General features: G+C 28.0%; 1 protein-coding gene across 4 annotated transcripts in view; it reads right to left on the bottom strand.

The window, feature by feature from the left end:
- Positions 1 to 3,184: 3,184 nt before the first annotated feature.
- Positions 3,185 to 12,247, bottom strand: part of Setd3 (SET domain containing 3) — a 57,135-nt gene continuing 48,072 nt past the window's right edge. For all 4 annotated transcript variants that reach the window (XM_065508174.1, XM_065508172.1, XM_065508171.1 and 1 more), the window contains exons 2-3: positions 5,250 to 5,510; positions 3,185 to 4,076 (exon numbers count right to left, since the gene is read on the bottom strand). In XM_065508174.1, coding sequence (XP_065364246.1) covers positions 3,578 to 4,076; positions 5,250 to 5,510 — 760 coding nt within the window. In that variant the 3' untranslated portion in view covers positions 3,185 to 3,577. The remainder of the gene's footprint in view (positions 4,077 to 5,249; positions 5,511 to 12,247) is intronic.

The following is a 12,247-nucleotide window of genomic DNA, read 5'->3' as shown; positions in this document are numbered from 1 at the left end:
CATCTTTTTTTAGTTTTTTAGATATGTCGGGACTACGGTGGTTCGAAATTGTTTTTTAAAATATCACCAATATTTGCGATAAAATTTCGAATACTATAAAAATAACTTGTTAACAGTTATGTCGTCCCTATAAAAAGTTACCAAAGTTGGAACATGTAAAAATGGCCGTATTTTAACGTTTTTTCCCAAAAAAGTTCCTATATATTTTCTTAGATATACAAAAGATTTCAGAGCAATATCCATTATTTATTCAAAAATAAACGATTTTCAATTTAAAAATTAAAAAAAAAGTAAATTTTTGGTGTTTTTTGGGCGAAAAGATGAATTAACACTTTTTTTTGTTAAAAAAAAACTTTCTTTAAGAACATATAACAATTTTATGTTTTTCTGTAAGGTATCTTTACGGAGAACATTTTGCTATAACAAATATGTTCTATATTTCGAATGTTGGCCTTACGCCCTTCGGAAATTTACCTATTTTTTATCAAAATTTCAACATTGGGCCACATGTTCTAAAATCCCAAAGCTGGAATTAGAAAACGGAAAGCAGCTTTGAAAAACCTTGATATGTTCCCTATTGATCCCCAAAGCATTTGCCCAGCCCCGAAGAAAATGTGAATCCTATGGGCAAAATTGTAAAAACTACCATTTTTGGGTCTCCTTGTTTCAGTATTTGTATCTACTGGTAGGTTAAACGTCGTTGTTAGGTCTATATCCTTTAAAGGATTACCTGCTTTGATATGTCCGAGACAGCAATATCATTCAGTTTGCATTTCGTCGTGTCTGTCTCTGAGTTGTCACAAAAAATATAAGGCTGGAATCACTAACGCATCGTTTAGCGCCAGATACTATGTTGGTGTCAGAAAACTTAATCCCGATCTAATCATACTTCTTCAACGGCTTGGAGAGACTTTGGACTGTACACTACAACTAGTCAGAGTATTATTTAGTAATTATTTTCGAAAAGAAAATCGTTTGAATTTGTATTCACAATAGCGGTATTCACAATGTAGAGTACTAGGCCTGGTAATGTAGTAAAAGAGCACAATATCAAAAACCTAAAAACAAAATACATTTGAAATTGAAATGTTTCTCCATAAAAAGCAGAAAACCTATTTATTGTACCCTTCACCTTCGTGAGAAGGGTATACATATACATATAAGTTTGTCATTCCGTTTGCAATTTCTACATTTTTCATTTCCGAACCTATAAAGTATATATATTCTAGATCCTTATAGATAGCGGACTCGATTAAGTCATGTCCGTATGTCTGTCTGTTCGTCTGTCTGTTGAAATCAATTTTCTGAAGATCTCAGATATCTTCGGGATCCAAATCTTCAATAATTCTGTCAGACATGCTTTCGAGAAGTTTGCTATTTAAAATCAGCAAAATCGGTCCACAAATGGCTGAGATATGAGGAAAAAACCAGGACAACCTCGATTTTTGACCTATATCTGGATTACTAAGTCATTATGGGTTAAAATCGGAAAAAATTATTTTAACCCGAATTTTTTTTTTCACAAAAAAAAAATTAAAAAACTAATTTTTTTTTAAATTTAAAAAAAAATAAATTTAAAAAAAAAAATTTAAAATTAAAAAAAAAAAATTCTGAAATACAATTGGAAATTTCTGAAATATAAATGGAAAATTCTGAAATATAATTTGAATATTCTGAAATTCAATATGGAAAATTCTGAAATAAAATTGGAAATTTCTGAAATTCAATTGGAATTTTCTGAAATATAATTAGATATTTCTGAAATACAATTAGTCTGCTTTTACACAGGACAAGTTTACTTGAAGCAAGTCTATTCGATTCTCTTTCAAACTTGCTCGTCTGTTTACACACAGCAAGTCTGTGTTAAATTTTGTATGTCAAAACCTAATAGACGCCATAATGGAAATGAGAAAGCAAAAGAGAATTAAAGAGAATTGCCATTAACCTATAAACTCAGACAAGAAAACTTGCCCTGTGTAAAAGCAGACTAAGAAATATCTGTAATACAATTGGAAATGGTGTAGAAAACATCTATTGGATTATCTTAAGATAAGATTTATTTTTAGATTAACTAATCTGTTTTATCAACCGACCTAAGTCGTTTTAATCCCTAACCTAATTATGGTAAATATTGTAATTTGTTAGTATAATAGCAACCGATTCTATTCAAACGATTCGCTTCAAACGAATCAGTTGTATTCGGTACAGGTTCCCTGAGATGGTCTAGCCATATTTCAGCACTTTTGCTCCCAGCAAATACAGAGCTTTGGTGTCGATTCAGCTGGTTGGCCGGGCTTCACATACGATCTCTTATGCTTCTGGTTATTGTAATGGAACCATTTTTCATCGTAAGTAATGATTTTCTTTTATAGTGTCCCAGCATACAAAATCGCCTTTCAATTTCTGAATTTCCCTGCTTTTTGATGAATCCTGCTGCTCGCCAACGTTTTGATATTGATGCTTGAGTAGCTTCCAATGATTTTGCAAACGTTGATTATAAAAATAATTTATTTTTAAACATAAAATTTTTTTATTTATAAACTTCAAATAATTTTGGTTAGTAATACAAGAATTTAATTCTTATCTTCATATTCCTGAACCAAAGATAAACTCTAAATTAAACACATACATAAAATAATAAGAAACTAAAAATAATAAAACTAAGTTATTCATGACACTCATTTGATAAATTAACTGAAATTAAATAATGAAATACTTTTAAGAAAAAAATTCAAATACATTTGAAATGTAAATTTAAGAATTAAACATAAAATAATAATAATAAAAAATCGCTGAATATATCTTACAAGTAGCAACAAACCTTTTTTTTAAAAAAGCCCTGGAGAAGAACTACAGATATAATGGCCACTTTACAATGTTTGTTTAAGTAAAAAAATAAAATAATTCACAAAAAACCTAGAGATAAAACAGTACAAACTGTAAACAACTACCAATATAAAGATGCCGACAAAATAACAAAGGAATACAAAACCAAATAACCAACAATAACAACTACACAACCGCATTGCAACAAAGTGAAAGGACAACAACGAAAACAATAGATCTCAAACATAGCTAAGAGTCTGTGTATAAGAGAATTTTTAAAGAGACAACGTCTTCTTAAGAATATTTTATAAACAAAAAAAAAGTATTCTTAAGAATACTTTTTTTTATAAACAAAAAAAAGTATTCTTAAGATGACTTTGTCTCTTTAATAATTCTCTTATACACACACTCTTAGCTGTGTTTGTGATCTATTGTTTTTGTTGTTGTCCTTTAACTTTGTTGCATTGCGGTTGTGTAGTTGTTATTGTTGGTTATTTGGTTTCGAATTCCTTTGTTATTTTGTCGGCATCTTTATATTAGTAGTTGTTACAGTCTGTACTGTTTTATCTCTAGGTTTTTTTTGAATTATTTTATTTTTTTTACTTAAAAAACATTGTAAAGTGGCCATTATATCTGTAGTTCTTCTCCAGGGCTTTTTAAAAAAAGTTTTGTTGCTACTTGTAACATATATATTCAGCGCTTTTTTATTATTAATTCATCTTGTTCATCTTGTTAAAGTGGCTGTTGCTGCTTAGGCTTTGGTCCTTTGTTTGGCATAATCCAAAGCAGCAGTCAGTATACGTTTCTCCAGTATACGATACTCCAATATCATCATCTGTATATAGGTTCTTGCTGGCTTTATTTCACCCTTTTTTAGTCCCTCAAATAGATTTTCATCATCTTCCAGGGTGGTGAAGAAGGCTCTCAATAGTAGCATAAGGCGTATCTGCAAATACTGCCAGGTTTTCGACTCCAATTCAGTTTCTAAAGCACAATCAATATGCAGCAGGTCCATGGCACGCTCAGACGTTATCCAGTGATCCAATTGTTCTTCATTCATGTTGAAGACACGAACGAAACCTAAAAGTTCCGAGGAAATGTGCTCGGGTGGAGGTAGAACTTTCAATTCACAAGTCTTTGGTATGTTGAGCAGTTGCAAGAGTTGATTGCGTTTCGCGAATAGAGCATCGGAGGTACTTAAGCCCAGTTTAATGGTTACACTGTCTTTGGGATTTTGGGCATTGATGAAACTGGATAAGGGAAAGAGAAAAAAGAAATTAATTAATTGAAAATAATAAAAAACAAACCTATTGTAGTGAAAAGCTCATTTAGTGAAAAAAGCTTTTTTTATGAAAAATTTCCATTATGAAAAAAGCTCTTAATTTTTTTTTTCTGGTAAACATAGGTACTTAGTCAAAAAAAGCTTTCTGCGAATAAAGCTTTTTTGTAAAAAGAAATATTTCGTTGAAATATTTCCTTTCACATACAACAAATCAGTTTTTCTGAAAAAGCCCATTTAATAAAAAAGAGCTTTTTTATGAAAAAATGTCTATTTATGAAAAAAGCTCTTAAGTTTTTTATTATTTTTTCCTGTCAACATAGGTACTTAGTCAAAATGATCTAAAAAGCCAATTTTGGAAAAAAGCTTTCTGCGAATGAAGCTTTTTTGTAAAAAGAGCTTCGTAAAAAAAATCGTTTATGTGAAACTAACTTACTTTTAGTTGAAATATTTTCTTTCACGTACAAAAAATCTGTTTTTCTGAAAAAGCTCTTTTAATAAAAAAGCTTTTTTATGAAAAATTTCTATGAAAAAAGCTTTAATTTTTTTATTATTTTTTCCTGTAAACATAGGTACTTAGTCAAAATGCTCTTTTTCTAAAAAGCCAATTTTGGAAAAAAGCTTTCTGCGAATGAAGCTTTTTTGTAAAAAGAGCTTCTTAAAAAAAATCGTTTATGTGAAACTAACTTACTTTTAGTTGAAATATTTTCATTCGCGTACAAAAAATCAGTTTTTCTGAAAAAGCTCTTTTAATAAAAATGCTTTTTTATGAAAAATGTCTATTTATGAAAAACTCTTCGTTTTTTTATTATTTTTTCCTGTAAACATAGCTACTTAGTCAAAATGCTTTTTCTAAAAAGCCAATTTTGGAAAAAAGCTTTCTGCAAATAAAGCTTTTTTGTAAAAAGAACTTTTTTGAAAAAATCGTTTATGTGAAACTTCCTAAAAGTTGGAATAGCTACTTTCACATATAAAAAATCAGTTTTACTGAAAAAGCTCATTTAATAAAAAAAAGCTTTTTTATGAAAAATTTCCATTTGTGAAAAAATCTTTGCATTTTTTTGATTATTTTTTCTTTTAAACATAATACATTTTTGGAAAAAAGCTTTTAGTGAATAAAGCTTTTTTATCCAATAAATCTTACCCATTGTGAGTCATTAGCTCGGCATTAGAACGATCGCCATAATGTATGAAAACCTGTTCACCCTTTTTAAAGTCCTCCTGGGCTTTGCTCTCCATCTCTTGGGTCTCCACATTAAAGAAAGAAGAGATAGAGCCATTACGATGATTGGCCATGTCCCAGAAAGGTATTAAGGCAGCAATAGTAGAGGGTGTTTCTTCGCCCGGCAAGGGTTTGGAGCGGGGAATAAGATTTTCCCGGGTCATAACAGTAGAAACGGCCCATCTGTAAAAGCAAAGAAAATTAAAAATTAATTCATGGTTTTTATATAAAACAAAGTTTGTTGATTTAAAATTAATTGCTGAGTATCTAAAAAAAAAAACCTTAAGACTTTTTTAGTGCTTTACAAAAAGTTTATGTAAAACTTTTATTTAATTTAAAGTTGTTTTATTTACACAAAGCCTAAAAACTATGTTTTAATTTTGATGTTTTTACACATGAATGGGCAGTTTGGCCTTTAACAGCAACATCATCATTATGTTCATTCTCATCACTATTCATGGTCCTCTTCTTATCAAATATTAAAAAGGCAAAAAATTAAAAACTTTTTTAACACAGCCACAACAAATGTTTGAAAATTGCTGAACACCGACCGCCATAAAGCTGCATGGTCTTACTAACAAACGGCTTTAAAACAAAAACAAAACTTTCAGCCCCAACCTCTAACACAGCAACAGTATCAACATCATCTTTATCCTTTCTATTTACACCAGGTCTACCCCCTCCTCACATCTGTCTCTCCTTTTTTGTAACACTAAGCTAACAGTCAAGTATCTTTAAGTTTCTGCTCAAAAAAAGCAACAGCAAATATAAAAAAATACATCGAATATGCTGCTGTTAAAGTTGTAATCTTTTAAGCCACAAAATTATGCTAAAAACATCATTAAAAACCCGTTGTCTCTCAGAGTTTCCACTGAATTTGGTTTAATAACAAAACAATTTTTTCTTTTAGCCACAGAACTTGTAAAGATAAAGATTATGCCGTCTTCAAACTGTTAAATCTTTATAAGATTTTAAGGAAATAAGCTTAAATTTTCGAATTTTAGGTACACAGACCCTAACAGTAAAAAAAAATTATTTTTATTAAATATTTTAAGTTCCAATAGCTTAGTATTTAAAATTAAGTCTGATAAAAGAACAATACGTTGTACAGCCTCCGGGGAATATTACATTATTTTTTCATGATTTTTGGAAGTTCGAAAAAAATTTCGAATTTTCAAACATCAATTCAAAATTCCTTTTTTTTGGATTATCTAATAAAAATATAATAAAATTTTCAAATTGCTTTAAAAAATGTTTAATATAAAAATTAATGTCTTAATAAAAATGTGACAAAATATTCATTTGTTAGCAAATATTTTAAGTTTGAAAAGCTAATAAGTTCTTACTGGGCTGTTTGATATAAATATTTAAACAAATTAAGACTCCAGATGAATATTAAAATATTTTCCGATAATTTTTGCAAGTTCGAAAAATTTTCGAATTTTCGAACATCATTTAAAAATTAATTTTTTTTGGATTATCTAATAAAAATACAATAAAATTTTCAAATTGCTTTAAAAAAATTTTAATATAAAAACTTAATAAAAATGTGACAAAATTTTCATTTGTTTAGCAAATATTTTAAGTTCGAAAAGCAAATAAGTTCTTACTGGGCTGTTTTATATAAATATTAAAACAAATTAAGACTCCAGATGAATACTAAAATATTTTCCGATACTTTTTGGAAGTTCGAAAAAATTTCGAATTTTCGAACATCATTTAAAAATTATTTTTTTTGAATTAAAAATACAATAAAATTTTCAAATTGCTTTAAAAAATGAATATCTTACAAATATTCATATAAATTAAGACTCTAGATGAATATTAAATTATTTTCGAATACTTTCGAATATCTTTTAAGAAAAATATTAAACTGTTTCCCAAAAAATCGAAGTTCGAAATGCCAAAGCTAATTACAGAGATGTTTAATATAAAAATTAATAATTTATTAAGATTCTAGATGAACTTTAAAATATTTTCGAATATATTTTGGGAGTTTTGGATATTTTTTTTTTTGTCTTATCTTTCAACACTTAATACATATTACATAATATGGAAAAATTTTAATCTGTTTCCCAAAAATTCGAATTTCGAAAAGCTAAAGGTAGAGATGTTTGATTTAAAAATTGATAATTTATTAAGATTTTAGATGAATATTTAAATATTTTCGAATACTTTTTGGATGTTCGAAAAATTTTCGAATTTTCGAACATCATTTAAAATTTTTTATTTTGTCTTATCTTACAATACTTAATATTAATATGGACAAATTTAAATCTGTTTTCCAAAAATTCGAAGTTCGAAAAGCTAATAGAACGTACAGGGATATTTGATATAAAAATCAATGCCATATATTAAGACTGTAGATGAACATTATAATATTTTCGAACATGTTTTGCGAGTTCGAAAAATTTTCGAACATCATTTAAATTTTTTTTTATCATTCAAAATATTAACTATTTCTCAAAAATTCGAAGATGCTCAAGGTACTTAGGGATGTTTGCTATAAAAATTAATACTATATTAAGACTCTAGATGATTATTAGATTATTTTCTGATGCTTTTTGGAAGTTCGAAAAAATTTCGAATTTTCGAACATCATTTAATCTTATCTTTCAGTACATAATATTAATATGAAAAAATTTTAATTTGTTTCCCAAAAATTCAAAGTTCGTTAAAATAGTTTCCAATACTTTTTTGGATGTTCGAAAAAATTGCATATTTTCAAACATAATTCTTATTTATTTATGACTTATCAACACTTTATATTCGAAAACCTACTGAAAATTAAAGTCATGTTTTATTGAAAAATATTTAAACTACAGAGATTATTAGATTATTTACTAACACTTTTTGGAAGTTCGAAAGAACTTCGTATGTTCAAATATATCGAAATTATCTATAATATCTTATAGTTTTTGAAAGAAAAGTTAGAATGTAAAATCAATAGAAATCATACATTTTTATACCCCTCAACTACGTGAGAAGGGTATATATAAGTTTGTCATTCCGTTTGTAATTTATACATTTTTCATTTCCGACCCTATAAAGTATATATATTCTGGATCCTTATAGATAGCGGAGTCGATTAAGCCATGTCCGCCTGTCTGTCTGTTGAAATCAATTTTCTGAAGACCCCAGATATCTTTGGGATCCAAATCTTCAATAATTCTGTCAGACATGCTTTCTGAGAAGTTTGCTATTTAAAATCAGCAAAATCGGTCCATAAATAAAGGAGATATGAACAAAAAACCGGGACAACCTCGATTTTTGACCTATTTTTGATCTATATCTGGATTACTAAGTCATTAATATAGACAATATGGATATCTAATGATAGATATTTCAAAGTCCGTTGCAACGATGTACTAGATAAGGCTATAGTAAGTTGGACCTACAATGGGTCAAAATCGGGAAAAATATTTTTTAACCCGAATTTTTTTTCATCAACCAATTTTTTTTGTCGTAAATTTTTTTCCAAAAAATTAAAAAAAAAAAATTTGAAAAAAAAACTTTAAATTTCTAAAAAATTTGAAAAAAACTTTTTAAAAAAAAAAAAAATTTAAAAAATTATTTTAAAGTATAATTTGTTGAAGGGTATATAAGATTCGGCAAAGCCGAATATAGCTCTCTTAATTGTTTTAAATAAAGTTCTTAACGGCTGAGTTTAGAATTTATTTAACAAAAACCTAAGTTCCTACTATACGTATGATTAATATTAATTCAGAGGTTTTGGAGGAATATTCTTCATAACTCTTTTAATTTTTCACATAATTATATGTTTAAAAATGGAAATAGAAGTTGAGATTAATGTTTTTAATGTCTCTGAGTTACGATTTAATTTACAAAAAACCTAAATTTTTACATTCTTTTGAATTATTATAATTCATTAAAATCGAATGAACCTACTGTACGTATGATTAATATTAATTCAGAGGTAATGAGAAGATTTGTTCATAAAATTAAATTTATTTTAATTTTGAACAGAATTTTAGGTTTTATAATATAAATAAAAGCCCATATACCAAGCTAAATTAATTTAATTCATAATAATAAAATTTTAAACAAAATAAATTTTTGAAAAAAAAAATTCTTTTCCAAAAAGGTATTATTATAAAATTAAAGATGAGTTTATTGTTCTTAATGGCTCTAAGATATCATTTAACAACCTAAATTTGTACATACTTTTGAATTGTAGTACTCGTAATACATAATTCTTTAAATTCCAAAAATGTTACTACTGTACGTATGATTAATATTAATTCAGAGGTCAAGAGAGAAAATTGCTCATAACTTTTTAAATTTTTATTCAAATTTTATGTTTGAAATAGGAAATAAATGCCAAGATATCCAGCAATAATCAACTTAAAATAAATTTATTCTAAAAGCTTAAACTAATAAATAATAGTCAAATCATTTAATTTCCAAAATTTTCCGAAAATATTTTACAATATTCCATGATCATATTTTCTTTTCTTATTTAAAATTTTCACTTCTTTTACGTCTTTCATTCATTCAAGAATTTATAGTTTCCTATGTGTTTGCCTTAAATGTAGGTCACTTTAGTTTTTCTTAAGATTTAATCTTGTATTACTCAGAATTATTATAAGAAAACAAAAAACCAAGGTTTTGTTTGTTGTCTTTAAATTCTTCTACTGCAAGAATCTTTTCAGACAAAAGCAAAATTCTGCTGGAGATGTCTGTGTTAAACTAAGAAAATATGATGAAAGTTTTTGAATTGAAGTGGAAGGAAAAAAATTTCTTAAAACAATTAAAAACATTAACTTTTCCTGCTATGCTAGAGCACATTTCAAGCCATTAATAAAAGCAAATGTTTGTGTTTTAAGCTGAAACTAAATTACGCTGAAAATTTGTGCAATTATATGAAGGCAAATAAGATTTTTTGTTTAATAAGGAAAAACAAATATAAAAGTGACTTACAGAGGAAAATTTAACACTTTCATTGAAGAGTTGTAATCATTTTGGAAAGCGATTAATCGGTTACCAAAGCTTGTAAAGAATGAGAAAATAATTAAACTTAAGAATTGTTTTATATAACATAAACAAAAGACACTAGAGAATCAAGAAGGATTTACTTCATTCCAGGACAATTTTTAAAGATATTATTCGGATTATTATCAATTCGAATACTTCTTTACTTTCTCAGCATCTCTATGGAAAGTTTTTGAAGGAAAAAGTTAACTTTATGGATTTTGACAAGACTTTTCTTTATAACAAAGGCATCTACATACATAAATTTTAATAGGCTGTAGAGTTAAATTAATTTTCTTAAGACAATAATGGAAATAAAACGAAAAATAAAACTAAATTTTCAACAACGAAAATAGTTTGTTGAAGCACTTAGAATGAAGAATAAATTCTAAAGAAAATCTCAACTTAAAGCTTATGGTAAAATTTTTTCAAGATTCTATTCTATTCGTCGTTGGAAAGGTCTTTGAAATATCTATCATTAGATATCCATGTTGTCTATAATAATCCAGATATACATAAAAACAAAAATAAGTAAAAAATAGAGGTAGTCCTGGTTTATTGCTTGTATCTCAGCCATTTGTGGGCCGATTTTCTCGATATTAAAGAGCAACCGAACCGGGACAGCAGCGGATATATTGATTTATGTATCAAGTAAGTAAGTTATTTGGGGACTTCGGAAAGTTGATTTCAACATGGCTATATAGACTCTATAACGATGCAGAATATAGTTTATACTTCATCGTAAATGAAAAATATAGAAATTACAAACGGAATGACAAAATCAGGGTGAAGGGTTTTAAAAAATTAGGAATTTTTGGCAGAATTAAAAAAGTTATTTAAGTATAGTCATCATTGTTTAGAGGTCTTTTAAATTACTTATTCATATTTCCCTGATTTTCTATTACAATTATAATAGAAATTTAAGGCCTGTTTTTATAAAAAACACAAAATAATCGTCTTTCGTAAATGTTTTCATCTTGAAGCTATTAAAACTTTATTTAACCAAAAAATTTTCGAAATTTAAATTATGTTCTTTATTTGCCACCATTTTGAACTTTCACATTTCGTTACTTCTTCTAAAAAACTATAAACTTAATTAACTTTCTATTTAAATAAATTTAATCACTACAACTTACAGTCACTGCTTCTAATTGGAGTAGCAGCAGTGACAGAAACAAACACTAGATGATGAACTAAAAACATTTGCCATAACTGGCTGACAGTTCAGCGGAGAGTGAAAAAAAGTCTAGTGTGACTTGAATGACTGTAGCAGACATCAAATATAATTAAACTTTAAAAAAAATATTGTAAAGGGTGAACTAAACAAAATTTTAATCAATTTGAAAAGCATTAACATTTGAAAATGATTTCGGGCATAGATTGCCGTATGTCACGAATCAGACGAAAAATTTTGGCCTCCAAGGCGTCAATTGTTATTGGTTTATTAGCATAGGCCAGACACTTCAAGTGGCCCCACAGGAAATAATTGAGAGGTGTCAAATTGCACGACCTTTAGAGGCCAATTATTGGCAGGCTCATTTCTCATCATCTTATCGCCAATCATCATCGCCGTATAGCACTTAGCGCCCACCTATTGAAACCGCATCTCGCCCCGGATCAATTTCATCAATATTTTCAAACAAAAAATCATTGATCATGATGCGGTAACGATCTCCATTGATCATAACGCGAGCTCCGTTTTCATTTTCGAAGAAATAATGTACGATGATAACACTAGCGTGTAAACAGCACCAAACGGTGTATTTTTCAGAATGTAATGGATAAAATGGAGTCTGTTTTGGGTTAATCTCATTCCATATGCGGCCTCACAGCGGAACATAATTTTCCTATGAAACAGTCGTCTAAGTTGCGTGAATCGATGACTGGATTCCAAAGTAAATTTAGAGAATTTGGTAACGTTGTTCAAG

The sequence above is a fragment of the Calliphora vicina genome, chromosome 4 (genome assembly GCF_958450345.1).
Source record: "Calliphora vicina chromosome 4, idCalVici1.1, whole genome shotgun sequence".
Classification (NCBI taxonomy): domain Eukaryota; kingdom Metazoa; phylum Arthropoda; class Insecta; order Diptera; family Calliphoridae; genus Calliphora; species Calliphora vicina.
This window is presented reverse-complemented; position numbering and strand designations above follow the sequence as displayed.